The 15,224-nt window shown below is 44.8% G+C and overlaps 1 protein-coding gene across 8 annotated transcripts in view; it reads right to left on the bottom strand.

Annotated features, from left to right (window-relative positions):
- The window catches only part of mecom (MDS1 and EVI1 complex locus), a 216,485-nt gene that overhangs the window by 145,278 nt on the left and 55,983 nt on the right, over nucleotides 1–15,224 (bottom strand). For all 8 annotated transcript variants that reach the window (XM_084063884.1, XM_084063887.1, XM_084063886.1 and 5 more), the window contains exon 2: nucleotides 1,982–2,340. In XM_084063884.1, the coding sequence (XP_083920010.1) occupies nucleotides 1,982–2,340 (359 nt within the window). The remainder of the gene's footprint in view (nucleotides 1–1,981; nucleotides 2,341–15,224) is intronic.

Raw genomic sequence — 15,224 nt, 5'->3', positions numbered from 1 at the left:
TCTCTCTCTCTCTGTCTCTCTCTCTCTCTTTCTGTCTCTCTCTCCCGCTCAACCCCTCCACATACTCCCGGCTCTTCAGCTTTTTAAATACATATTATTCAAGCTCCCCATAAATTACTACCGGATTAAAATTCATGAAACCTTTTTTTCCCCCTTTATTTCCTTCCCTGGGAAAAAAAAAGAAAAGAAAAAGAAAACCCTGAGAGCTTGTTCAAGCGGCCGTAAATCTCTCTGGGAGGGACAGGGACTTTTTCAATCATATTAAAACCCAATGTTAGCAAAACGTGGGGAAGGAAAAAAAAGGAAAAACTAGAAAGATTTTTATTTCGCTGTTAGAGGAATTGATGTGCTGAGTCTCACAGAGCGGTAGATAATGAAGGAGAATTTGTTTCCAGGAGGAAGGGGAGTCCAGAGTAAAATAAGAAAAAAATGAAAAAAACAGGGAGTGAATTATTTATTTGAGTCTGGTCCGAGCCCAAACCACTGAGTCAGAACCGAGCGCTCTATGATGCGAGCCCAACAGCACGACCAGCGCCAAATCCAAAACTATTTATATGAGCCGACGTTATGCTGATATTCTACCAACACATTCTGAGTCAGAAAGCATAAAAATGAGCTTAAGGGTTTCGGGGGGGGGGGGTGCTGGTAAGAAGGGGGGGATTGCTGCTCACGCTCTGACGGCATGGTGTGCCATCATTAATAAGCTTGGTTCTCTTTTACAAAAGGTACAAAGGTCCTATAAGTGGGTTTGCGGACTTAGCCCCCACATCCAAATTAGAGATGATCTGTTTAGGGAGACTCAATCAGGCTGATACGCTACACCCCCCCCCCCCCCCCCCCTCGCCCACCTCTCTCCTGCTCAGTAAAACCAAACAGGCCTGACAATGACTGAGACCACACCTAACCTTTGACCTTGTCCTGTGACCCTGCCTTCGATTTTGTGCGTCGGCTGACCAATATGTGATTGGCCAATGGCCGCAGTGGGTCTCTAACTGGGATGAAGGCAGGATTTATAGCTTTTCATTTTAATTGAGTTAAGAGCAAAGACCCTCGGCTCCCCGAGCTGACATGACATCACTGGGCAACAAACAGCAGCAGCAACACTGTGGCTAAATCTGAACATGACGACATGGGTGGAAATAGAGAGAGAGAGAGGAGCGACCAGAAAGATGTGGACTGACCACAGAGGAGCCCCTGTACCCCGTCCCCCATCAGAGTAAGCTTTTGTGTTCCAACTTCACAGTGTTTTCAATGAATTTCATCACTTTAACTAAAGGTTTAGTACCCACAAAACCAATTCAAAGTCAATGAGGGAATGGAGGGAAAAAAAAGAAATCCCTGAAAATATGACTTCCTGTAAAGTTCACATGGAACGGAGCAGTGTGCTCTTGCTATGAGGCCAAGTCAGACTCATTCTCAAATTTCCACACAGACATTCTCGTAAGCGCCTCTGTATGACGTCACAATGTTTTTCTTCAAGGAGTTGAAACCTTTATGTTTGGATATTTGAGAGCAGTGGTTCTCAACCAGTGGTCCGGGGACCACCAGTGGTCCTTGAGGGGGTTCCAGGTGGTCCAGAGTTGGTAACCAAATGGACCCTTATAGATCTTTAACTCTTGAGAGCGTAAAATGAAACCAAATGGACCCTTACGGGTCCATTTGGTTTCATTTTACGCTCTCTAAAGTTAAATTATTGTTAAACATCTGCATTGCTTAATTAAAGAATTGTTATTTTTGATCAACGTTTGCCTGTTGTCTCTCCCATGGTACCAACATCAATACAGCGTGGAATTGTGGACAAAATCATATCCAATGATAACAAAATATTCGAAGTCTTGGGTCTGAGAGGCTAAATCTCATCAAATGGTGGTCCGTGGCTCAAATGCCGAATAAATAATGGTCCTTGATATGAAAAGGGTTGAAAACCACTGTTTTAGACGACGGATGTATTCATTTTTTCTTGTTCTTTTCGGGTTCCTACCTGCCAGCCTTGAGTCGGGTCTCGGAGACAGGGCTTCTGCTCCCCCACGTATGGTCCGAAGCGCTCGCCGACGTCCACTCGCCTCTGGGACCAGACGCCCAGGCCGGCTCCCGGAACGCCCGACTCGCGCAGCTCAAAGTCCGGAGGAACGGGCAGGGTGTCCTCCTGGGGAGTGTAGGACAAGGCCGGGTGGAGGTAGGGCGAGGGGTGAGGAGGCTGGGGCGAGGCCTCGTCGGCGGAGAGGGGCGGGGATGGAGGGTCCTCTGCCAGGGCCGAGGATGGCGCGGGGTCTCCGTCAGACACACACAGGTCATCCAAGAGGTCAGCGGGGTAGAGGGTAAACTCATCATCACCATCACCTGGATAGAGATAGAGAGAGAGAGAGAGAGAGAGAGAGAGAGAGAGAGAGACTATTTGAGGGTGGTGGTCTTGGATCTTCACAAATGCCTTAACCACATGGATCCTCCTAGTGGCCCTGTTCCGGGCTAGACATTTGGCAAAGATGACCGATCTACAAACTCACATCGCAACACAACGCTTTTATGAGCGTGTAGATTGGCTATTTTTGGCAAAAAGATTTGGTGCAGAGGCAAAAAAGGAGCGGGCCTTCTATAGACCCCTGGGGAACCCTGGTCAACTAAGTATATATATGGTTGAAGTATTTAATGATTATGTTGGACCACACCACTGGTACCTTAAGTATGGTGCTCCAGGAGGTTTAACCACATTAAACCTGGCGTCCCAATTTTGGGCACATTTTCAATAATAATCCTACCATAAAATGAACAAAACTCTGTCAGTCCATCTATCCTCGTCCATTTTTCTGAGCTGGTAGATCGGCTATTTTAAATATTTATTGTACGCCGACAAGTGCATAGGGCTTAAGTGGTTAAGTTAAAGGGCTCACCCTATTTATTTTGCACATTGTGAGAATGTATGGTTATTCTGTAATGCTTCATACCTGAACCTAGATTTCAATCTGCCTAATGTTAAATTCCCTCCTACATTGTAGGCACACATGACATATGGCAGTATATCATACAGAACAACACAAATCTACCCTCATGGGCCCTCTGACCTGGAGCGTATATATTTAGGGGCTCTTGATGTGAGATCCCTGGACTATATATAATCTGTCATTTGAATAAACAGGTATTCAATTTAAAAAATAAATCAATAATCCTGTCATTCAATGAAAACCCATAATAATGTCAGTAGATCCAGAGCTCACAATTACCATCTGGAAAGCTGAAACATGCCAATAATGGTCAGATATTTTAGGGGGAAAAAAACAGAATGTACAGATTGGTCACACTTTAGCTCTTGAGCTACTTGAACTACTAAAATTTTTCAGGAAATGAAAACAACAAAACAAAAATGGAGTTAGGATGTTTTGTTCATCATTGATAAGAACAGCTGAATGGACCTCCAAGCGCACAATGAGGTTGGAGGACAAAAGGGGGTGGAGCCTGGAGTCAGCAAAACCAGCTATTTGAGTGACTTTTGTCAGAAGCACTTCTTAATACTTTTCATTGCTTCAATATTTTTTTTACCAACACACAGACGTAAAGGGTGTTCAATAGCACTGATTTATGGGAAAAAATGCAAAAGCAGAAAAATTGAGTTAGCTGTAGCAGCAACGATATGCATTTTTGTAAATGAAAACATCAGTCAATCAATCAATCAATCAATCAATCAATCAACCAACCAACCAACCAACCAACCAACCAACCAACCAACCTGTCTCTCAACCAACCAACCAACCAACCAACCAGCCAACTAACCAATCGATCAATCAAAGTGTTCTCATCACTTATATGTATACATGAACAGCACAGGAACCCAAGCTACAGTTGAATATGTTAATATCAAACCCAAATGGAGTAATTCATGTATGAAACCTATTTAACCACATTAAGTAGGTGAGCATTCTCAAAAATATATTTTTTGCGACACGCTGGTGTCGCACAGCAATAACCTACAAGCTGATCAGCCGATTGTCATTGTGCGACGGTGTCATGTATTTAACCCATTCAATCCGGGAACGCATCTCTGTCATTTTAGATTTCTTTGGCTTTTCAAAAACAGCAGATATACAAGCTCATAGCGCGGCACCGAGTTGTAGATCTGCTATTTTTGAACAATCGTGCAAATCTTTGAATATATATTTTTTAAAGCGATCATTTGTAACTCAAATCTTTGCTTCTGGGGGTCCCTGGAACAAAATATTTTACAAATGTATTTACAAAAAATATATATTTAAAGATTTGCACAAATGTTCACGATTTAAAAAAAATAGCAGATCTACGCTATGAGCTTGTATATCTGCTATTTTTGAATAGCCAAAGTAATGACAGAGATGCGTTCCCGGATCGAATGGGTTAATAACAAATCACTGCAGAAGAGAAAGGGGAGAATGTGTGCGGAGATAGAAAGTTTCCCCTCGGACCGCAGCGCCCTTGGTTTGTTTGCGTTTCAGTCGGGTGGGTGCTGGGGTGGGCTGCGAGGGTCCACTCAGCATTGTGCTGTTCCAAGTGCTTTATATTTCCCTTTCCTGAGCTCCATCACCACTGTGTGGTGTGAAAACAGAGGGAAGCCCCGCTCAACGGGGTTAATTGTGAATACAGCAAGAGACAACACCCGCGCTCGACCTTTGAACCCACGGTCGCGTCTCTTCAGAGGAGGACATGTGCGGCTGGCGGGAAAGTGGCCCGAAAATGCATTTGCTGACACCGATGCCCTTGAGCAAGGCTCTGAACCGCGAAAGTGCTCCAGGGGCGCTGCGCTGCGGGCAACCTTAGTGCTCTGACACATCTCTGATGAGATGCATGTGTGTGTGTGTCTAGGAATGTGGAGAGATTTCTTTCTCTCTTAATGAACTAGCAATGAAGTAAGTCTTTGCCAATGTTGGCATACAGTGACAGGCAGAGATATAGGCCAAATTTTAGACAGACAGTCACATAGCCAGTCTAATAAAAAGAGACTTAACACATGGAATGACAAAAACAGAAAGAAAGGTATAGTTAGAGACAAGAATTCAGCCCAAATTCGATGGGTCAAACAGCTAGACCAATGTTCTCAAAGTGAGACCATGCAGGGCGCCATGAGGGGGTTCCAAATGGACCCGTATAGGTCTGTAACTCTGAGAGTGCACGAAATGGAACCGGCCATTTGTACACTCGGAATTATGGGGGTCCTTGAAATTAAAACACTGAGCTAGACAGTTAGCCAGGTACCCATCCATCCAGACAGTGAGACAAACAGACAGGAAATCATCCACAGGAAGCAGCCGCTCCCCCAGCGTGCGTCTGTGGCAGGCTGTGGCTAACACAGGCTGACAGGTTGGGGGGAGTGGGGGGGCCCCACTAATGAGGCTCCACTGCCCATCCCTGGACCACAGAACATTCCTGAAGGGCTGGCTGTGTGACACTGCAACCGCTGCGCTGTCAGCCACGACGGACCCTTTGATCCGACAGAGGGACGCACGGAGAAAGACACACAGGCGCAGAGACACATGCACACAGGCAAACACACATACTGTACTGTACGTACATGCATGCATTACATACACATGAATACCCACACTGTAAGTGTACGGGCATATACGTGTGTACCAGGGCTGGCCATCGCAGTGCATCTTGCAATATGATGAATATCACCATCTAAGGGTCACAATATGTTCACTTTGCGACACATGTGCATCACAATGCTGTTCAGATCATGATATAACATACAGTACATCATGACATGATTCTGATCACGTTGCTAAATCTATGGCAATAAACATGCATCAGTTTAGTCAAAGTACAAACATAGAGGTTTTTCCCATGCTACATGGCACAGACAGTGTTTATGCATAATGCAATGCCCTAAAAGGTTACAAATGAAAAGGCACATGTCAAAATAAATTCACGAATAGATACAGTACGATACGAGTCACTGAGTCAATAGAGGATATGCGCATGCTTAAAGTGAATGGCACATCGAGTGGCAAATCGAGTGGCAAAGAAACATGCAAAATGAGTTTAACATTGTTTAATGTTGTTTAATGCAATCAGATATGACTTTTCTGTTTGGATGCATGGGCTGTCAAGGCCAGAAAGTATTTTTTTGACACTCAGTAGGCATTCCTGCATAACTTCCGGGTTTGATGATGATGTCACACGCATATCCTCTATGCGATTCGATGAACAATGATACAATTCGATACAAGAAGTAGAACGGCGATAATCACCTGTATCAATATACTGTATCGTCCCAGCCTAGTGCATGTATACATTTATAATCAGGGTGCACATGTGCATACATGCAAGCACTTGCTGATCCCTTCATATTCTTTATTTAATTTTTTTGAATGGCCAACTTTTTTTACCTGCTTTTTCTCCCCAATTTAGTCATTATGCCAATGAATTCCTCCCACACACATTTCTGTGTTGACACTGCTGTTGTATCCTACTGACTCACCTGCCAGAGAGGAGCCCCCACCGGGAGGACGTAGGGCCTTCGTCCTACTCCTCCCTCCCAACACTCCCTGCTGACAGGTGCCGCCCCAGCTCGTAGGAATACATGCAGTGACAAATATCACCCTCCCTCCCCTATACACGGGTCAATTGTTTGCATAGACGCCCGACAAAGCCGGATGCACCGCGATGGTTTCGAACCCACAACCTCCGTGGTGGTGGGAAGGGACTTTGCCACTGCCCCACCGGAGCCCGAATCCCTTCACATTCACCCAACACATTCACCCAACAGGCCAAGTTGGCTGCAGCGCTCGACGACAAACTGACCAATCAGATCAACTACCGAACTGGCCAAAAATAATGCAGACTCGCAGTGAAGTTGTACTTACACCCTAAAAGTGGAAACATTATCTGAAAAAAAGAAAGAAATAACTTATGCCAAGCAGTACACATGTTTTTAAGTCCCTACAATCTGTTCGACCACAACACTTCCCAGGTCTAAACATAGCGTCTGACTATTGGGAATGAAAACTGTCGACTATGTCGGGTCCACGTGCTATTTTCCTCTGTCAGTTTTAAAAATCATAATTCCTGTCAAAATGTATTTGCTGTGCACAACAAAAGGCATGCATGAATGGATTGTGCTGAATCAGCCTTCTGTTATAAACATCTAGCTGTACAGAATGTGTGTGCGTATGCGTGTGTGTGTGTGTGTGTGTGTGTGTGTGTGTGTGTGTGTGTGTGTGTGTGTGTGTGTGTGTGTGTGTGTGTGTGTGTGTGCATGCGTGCACGCTTCACGAGCATGCTTGTGTTTCTCAGCATGTCTAGAATTTAAGTATTCCTCCAAGTCGTTCCAGCAATACCAGATCACGGTGCCTGTGTGACCATTGTGTTTGACACACGCACTGTGTGGGCCCAGGGAAAATCTTTTTTAAAAGGCACTGCTGAGCAGGGCCGGGCATGAAACCCAATGTAAGTCTTGGAGTCAAAGTTAAGGCTGATTTATACTTACTTACGCGCCGGTGTCGCGCAACGAATAGAGCAGATCTACAAGCTCACAAACGGGTCGGACTGTGACACGCTGTGAGCCTATAGATCGACTATTCCCGGAGCGCGAGACGCCAGCGCAATCGAGTATAACTCCGGCTTAATGATTTTCAATGGGAGGACTGTGTAACGTGGTTATAGTCCTGGATGTGAGGTTTGCCATATGGTGGAGGGGGCGAGAGCTTTTAAAGGTAACTGTATCCCTCCGTTGCTGTTTCTCCACTGACATTTCTCCTCACGCTGGTCTCCAAGTTTATATTTGATTTAGACCAGAAATTCCCCCAGTCCGGCCGATTCAACAAGGGAATTTTGATTCATAAACATATACGTTACTGAAAGGTAAACGGTGCCCGAAAGCAAATATGCTGTGTTCAGAGTTTTAAAAACTGTGGTTTCACCCCCTGATGACAGATAAGTCAAAGACCCAAAGACACAAAGACACAAAGGGGAGGTGAAGACGATACTCTGATGATCCTGTCTGGAAGTGTATGTGTGTGTGCCCGTTTACGTGTGTGTGTGTGTGTGTGTGTGTGTGTGTGTGTGTGTGTGTGTGTGTGTGTGTGTGTGTGTGTGTGTGTGTGTGTGTGTGTGCGTGCGTGCGTGCGTGCGTGCTCACTATGGGCAGGTCTCAGTCACAAAAATTGTGTTTATTTGCAGTGGCAAACCACAGCAATTCCAATGTAGAAATACAAAAAATGTACTTGAGTCAAAGTACAAAAGTAATGGCATCAAAATGTAATTACCGTACCAAAGTAAAAGCACTGCAATGTTTCAAAATCTTTCAAAAATAGTCAGTCTACAAGCTCACAACGCGACACGAAGTGAGCTTGTAAATCGTCTATTCTCGAAAAGCCAAAGTATAAAATAGGGCCTAATTGGTTAAAGAATGTGTTGTAATAATAATCTAAATCTGCAAAGTGAGTTTTTTTTTACTAAAGCTGTCAAATAGAGTAGTGGAGTAAAATGTATAATATTTGACTTGAGATGTAGTGGAGCAGAAGTATAAAGTACAAAAAAAAGTACAACAAAGTACTTGAGTACTCTATTTGTTTGTTCAGTGTTGGACACGGCTTCATCCGTACAAGCTGACGCCCTCCGTCGAAACAAGGAGTTCTGGGTAAAAAAGGGGGAACTCCAGCTGCGAACAACATCCTGAACAAGACTTAAGTAATGCCATTAGATGACACACTACCATAACATGGCAGGACAAAAGAAATAGAAATAGCAAATGTAAATTCAATTGCTTGCGCCGATATCCCAAAGATCAAATAAGGTTGTCATTTTGTGTTATGTGAGGCAGAAAGCTGTATTATACCAAAAAAAAACTTGAAGAAAAATGAAAAGAAAACTATATTAAATACGACATCAAAATCAGTCATGACTGCAGGAAAACACAACATGACACTTACGCATGAAAACGCAGACGCGCAAACACATACAGTACACGCATATCGTTACTAAAAAATAGTCTGTGTATCAACAGATCCAATGATAGTTATTATTTAGTCACAAGCTCCTGTTAATACTTTTCATTGGTTAAATGTTTCTAAAACCCTCAGACATACTTAACCACTTTGAATCAGGTGTCCCTATTTTGGACATGTAGGGGACAACCGGGACGAACGGCGCGGAGGGACGGTTGCAAGTCGGACCTTTTTTCACGCTACACTTAAAATTCGTCACATCCGGCGACGTCACCCTCTTCCTCTTCGGGCGAAAACATCAGAGATGATTTCTTCCCCAGTTCTGATCAAGATTGGCAGAGTTTATGCCATTTTTGTGTATTTCCACATTGTAGTAAAACATACCCTATTTGAGTGTTTTCCATTTGTACTGCTGTGTTTATTTGGTGCCGATTGTAAATGGATTTTGTCTGTTAGGCTAATCTGTGGGCTAACTCAGTGAAGGTTCCATTGAAAAATATTAGCTTTTGTGCTAGCTAGCAAAACATCCGGGGAGGGCAGGGAGGGACGAACGTCTCATTACGGCGCTCGGTGCATTACGGACAGGGAGGGACGAACGGCGCATGTGTAACACAAAGTTGAGGAATGGACAGAGGCGACATTAACATGATGCATTTATTTGACTATCAGCTCATAGGATTCTACTGAAGCATCAATGAGCGTTAGATTGCCAGAAATGTAACTTATGTGATTGTTATAGGACATTTTATCCGACCGCACCGTCCGCCCCCCATGTATGCACCGTTCGTCCCGACTGGCAGCCGTGTGCGGTCCAGTGCGGAAGTAGCGCGACGTCACTTTACTTACCGATTGCGTTCGACTCGTTTCACTAAATTTAAAACGGACTGCGGGTAATAGACCACCGAAGTCCTGACGTCACTCGTTCATCCCCAGGTTCGTAAAGTAATTTCGCTATGGAGAATAACATTGGGTCATCATAGAATCGTCTCATATAAGAATTGTGGTCCAAAAATAAACAAACTGTCTCGGCGATATTGTCAGGGAGGAGGTTCTGTATCGTTTATGATAGTCAGTCACTTATATTTGATACAGTCTGTTTCTGGCGAAAATGTAACTAATTCGGTGGAAGTAACATTATCGTTTTCTCACCGTCAGTTGATGCTTCATATCCATAAGAGTAAAACCGCCGGGGTCACTTGTTTATTTTTGGAACACAGTTCTTATTTGACGCGATATTAAAGACGTCTATGGGATTCAGAAAACCGCGAACCAGGTAGACAAGCCAAGGATGTGTAAATGACGTCAGACTTCGGTGGTCTATGGGAGAGGACAAAGTGTCTCTTGTTCACAAAAAAGTATGGTTACATGAAATTAATTAATCTCTGTGAAGGGAGGGAAATAGAAAAGGCTGTGCCGTTTGTCCCCACCCTGCTGTCGAACATTTTCAAAAATGTAAAAAATACAATTTAAATAGCAAATAGCAAAAAAAAAAAAATAACAGATCTACAAGCTCACATAATGACGTGACGCCTGCATGCATACTCCACGCATAGCCTCGCGCTCGTGCCCGATGCATATATTCATTCATTTTTATTAGGAGGGAAAACATTTGTTCCCAGGCCTGCTATCTGCATGGAGCGGAATGATTTTCACCTCTGCCACGAGGTGTTGGGCGGACTCATACATCACGCGATTACCCCGAGCAGCGAGCGCGGTCGCCATCATCAGGGAGTGAATTAAAGATGATAGAAGGAGCTATTAATCACCGTGACAAAGCCCCTAATGGAGGTGTGACCCAGCCACTGCTGACGGGACGCCAAGGGGACGCACCCGCGGGACAAATGGAAACATATGTTTACAGAGAAATAACCTACCTGTGGACACAGTCAAGCCCCCCCTCCCCCTCCTGCCCGGCACTCTCTGTACCTTTGTGCCTCAGTCTTGCTGCCGTTTACTTTCTCTCGCTCTCTCTTTTTTTTTTTTGTCATACTTTCTCTTTTTTTATTTGTTTTATTCCAAGGCATTTTCTCCCTTTTAATATCATTCGTTCCACCAACACTACAGTATCACTGTCACCCGTTTTCTTCTCGGAAAGTGTGCCTTCTGTGTAACTGCATTATTGCCATAACCTGAGCCATTTGAAATCTAAATTAGAATGATTTAGTAAAAATATTTGGGCAAGGTTTAAGCTCGATCTGAGCCGCCCCCATACACACGCGCACACGCACACGCACACACACACACACACACACACACACACACACACACACACACACACACTCCTATAGACGGTTCTAAACTGTAGGGCAGTGGTTCTCCAAGTGGGGTCCTCCAGGCCAGGGGCCCTCACGGTTCCTTGAGGGGGTTTCCAAATGGACCCTAACAGGCCTGAAACTCTGAGAGCGTGCAAATGGAACCAAATGGAGACATCCTTTTGGTTCCATTTGCACACTCTCAGAGTTATGGGGGTCCTTGAAATGATAAAAAAAAAAGTTTGAGAAGCACTACCGTAGGGCACGCCGATATAAGGACATTATTCATCTAACTAGGCTGGACCCAATTCACACATCAGCAGCTTCAGCCAGTCACTGAGCTCTGCGTGATTGATGGGGGGGGTCTTAGCTCATGAAATATGGAAATGAACTTCTCACCTCTAGGAGGCAGGTCTCGTGCTTATCGCCAGACATCGTTTGTTGCCTGTGATAACAGACAGAGTGGGCGGGTGGGGTGGGGGGTGGGGGGCTAACCTCGCAGTACAGGTCATACGTAATCACACATGATCCCCGCCATCAGTCACCATCCAAATTCCCCCCAACAGCCCTCTCACTCCCTCATTCCTCCATTTTTCTTTCGCCATCCTTTTCCACAGCGAGCAGCGTCGGCACAGAATAGGGTCTGTGCATAACTGTAGTTCCCTTTTCCAGAAGGTGGCGTACACATTTCCTGTTCCGGGTCAGTTTCTCAAAGCTTCATTTGATTGGCTCAGCAGCAGATTTGAACTGGATACACATAATATGTGATTCTCACCAAGTTGCTCCCTGTGTTTTTAACCGTATATGCTTCGTTGAGCGGGTCCCCCCCAGGGGTCTACACTTGACCCTCTCCTTTTTTCTCTTCGCTGAAAATAGCCGATCTACGAGCCGGTTCAACCCCCGGCCCCCCTTGGGTTAGTGTCGAAGTGTCCTTGAGCAAGACACCGAACCCCATTTTGCTCCCGATGTGCAGGCGTGTGAATGTGTGTGGGTGAATCTAATGCACACTGTAATGTGCTTTGGGTAAAGGCACTATATAAATGCACCATTTACCATTTACACAAACAAACAGACCGTAATATACCGAAGCAGACAGTAGAAAGGTCAACATGCTTTCTGCGCTGTTGCTGCCTCAAACACAACTAGAACTTGTGTGTAAATGCTGCAGTGACACGCATGATAAATGCATGCTGAGGTGATGGTCACAATGGCTACCACTGCATGAGCTCCCCGTGAATGAAAGGAAATGTAAGGAAAGAATGAGAAGAACAGGAATGATGCAGCCCATTTCCTTCATTTTTTGGGTGGAGAATCTGGCTATTCTCCTATTCTTGCAAGTTAAGCGCCTCACGCTCTATTTGTACTGTGAGACCTGAGGATAATTAACCGGGACACTCCAGTGTAGTTTACATAATGATCACATACTACTGCCTCAAAACAAAGGAGAACCACAAACACCTCAATTATCATTCACTCGGTCATGTTCAATGCTTGGCCAATTATTGCCAATCAGTCTGTTGGTTTGCTAAGTGCTGTTAATTACAGTGCTTTGGTTTGTGCCTGGGTTTCCTCAGTGGGGCGTGCATACAGGGAGCATCTGGAACCCCATGCAAGGTGGTGAGCTTCCTAATTAACTGTGTCTTTGTGCTTAATGATGGCATTGGCACTGTTTGTTTGAGCGTGTTCCTCAGTCTCTGAATGCATCAGTGTGAGTACTCGGGCTGACTAATGCAGGCTGGAGCAGAGTGACACAAATATTTTCATATTGCTTCGATATTTATAAACCCACAGGCACACTTAACCTCTTTCACTTTCAAAATGTTTCAAACACGTGAGCGCGTTGTGAGCTTACAGATCGGCAATTTTTGCTACTTTTGTGTGGTGGTCTTTTATGACAGACTAGGCGGGCATTTCAAAAACAATACAACAAAAAGAAAAACATAAAAAGTTTAAAAATGGAGGTACGAGTTTTCTGCCAGACAGCGAATATATCGTTGCTGTCGGGCAGAAACCTCTTATCTCCATATCTTAGCTTTTTGTCTTTTTTCGTAAATGAATGGCCTAGTAGGGTATTAATTTATGAAAAAATATGTAGAAGTTTAAGTATGATCAAGTAGGGCCTACTTGATCATACTACAGTGCACACACACAAAAGTATCAAAAGTAGCAGATCTGCAAGCTTGAAACGTGGCTGTTTTTGAAATTGAATCCTGAAAAGTAAGCCCTTTTACAGCAACACGTCCTGTGACCTTGTAGGTCACAACAAGATTTTGCAAACCCAAGTACTGCACACCACCACACCACCACGCACGCACGCACGCACGCACGCACGCACGCACGCACACACACACACACACACACACACACACACACACACACACACACACACACACACACACACACACACACACACACACACACACACACACACACACACACACACACACACACAGTGGGGGCACTTAACATATTCTTAATTAATGAGAGCATCGCCTGTGTGTTTTTTCAGTGTGTTTAGCAACTACCTCTCCGTTCCGAATGGAAAACACTCAATTAGGAGCCCTGGGCCGAATGACCAATTAACACCAAACAACAAACTGAAACTTAAAGCCTCACACACACACGTTCGGCACACACACACACACACACACACACACACACACACACACACACACACACACACACACACACACACACACACACACACACACACACACACACACACACACACACACACACACACACACACGTATATACTCACACTCAATTAATTAGCGTTAGTTGTGATTAATAATGAGGGTCTTTTAATGGTAAATGTGAGGCAGCGGTGGCAGCCTGACACAACAAAGGCGTCTTTGCAGACAGCAGAATTTATCTGGGGAGCTGCCGGGGGATTTTAGCATGTTCCTCACAGGCCTGACAAATGGCCTATTAATTATCTAATGTTGTCTGACAACAGGCGCTTGATAAAGATGTATGTTTGGACGAGGCGGCGAGGGGACGATGACAGGAGGAGACAAAGTGAGAGAGAGAGAGAGAGAGAGCGAGAGAGCGAGAGAGAGAGAGTGTGTGTGTGTGTGTGTGTGTGTGTGTGTGTGTGTGTGTGTGTGTGTGTGTGTGTGTGTGTGTGTGTGTGTGTGTGTGTGTGTGTGTGTGTGTGTGTGTGTGTGTGTGTGTGTGTGTGTGTGTGTGTAGAAGAGATGAGGAATAAGAGTAAGCGAGAGAGAGGAGGGGTGACTTGCATATTATACTAGATGATCACAACATAGTAGATAAGGTTCTCTCCCGCACGCACGCACGCACGCACCACACACACACACACACACACACACACACACACACACACACACACACACACACACACACACACACACACACACACACACACACACACACACACACACACACACACACATATAGGGTGCAGCTTCTCAAACCACAATCGATATCGTTAATGAGGAAGGTGGAGGCTTCTCCACATCAACCCAACCACTTTATACAGTAGCCTATCATTAAGTCCCCACACTGTTAAATACTGACTGTCAATTCAACTCTGAGAGTGGACAAATGGAACCAAATTGCTCACTCTCAAGAGTTACAAAGGGATGGGATTTCACAGTGTGATGGCAGGAGCATATCGCTGCAGTTGGGTGGAAACCTCATAATGTCCAAACTGTTACTTTTCAAAATTCTAATTCAAAAGTAGCAATTTCAGATCTACGAGCTCAAAAGCTTTGAGCTTCCAAGTTTTGAGCTTGCAGTTCTGCTATTTTTGCTACTCTTGTGTGACACTGTAGTAAGACATGGTAATTTATGAAAAAAAAAACATAAAAAGTTGACATCTGGAGATACGGTTTCTGCCTGACAGCGACAATAAGGACCTCTCCTTCTGTCACTCTCTCTATCTTTTCTCTCTCCCTCCCTCTCCGTCCCCCAGTCCCCATCTCTACCCCGTCCACCCTCTCTCTTCCTGTCTCCTTCTCTCCTTCTCTCCCTCCCTCCACACCCCCAGCCCCCCCCCAACCTCGACTCCAATTTGCAGAGTTTATCTTCAACCTGC

This window comes from Gymnoscopelus microlampas, assembly GCF_963454915.1.
Source record: "Gymnoscopelus microlampas genome assembly, chromosome: 8".
Taxonomy (NCBI): Eukaryota; Metazoa; Chordata; class Actinopteri; order Myctophiformes; family Myctophidae; genus Gymnoscopelus; species Gymnoscopelus microlampas.
The sequence above is the reverse complement of the archived record's forward strand: the minus strand, read 5'-3'. Positions and strand labels throughout refer to the sequence as shown.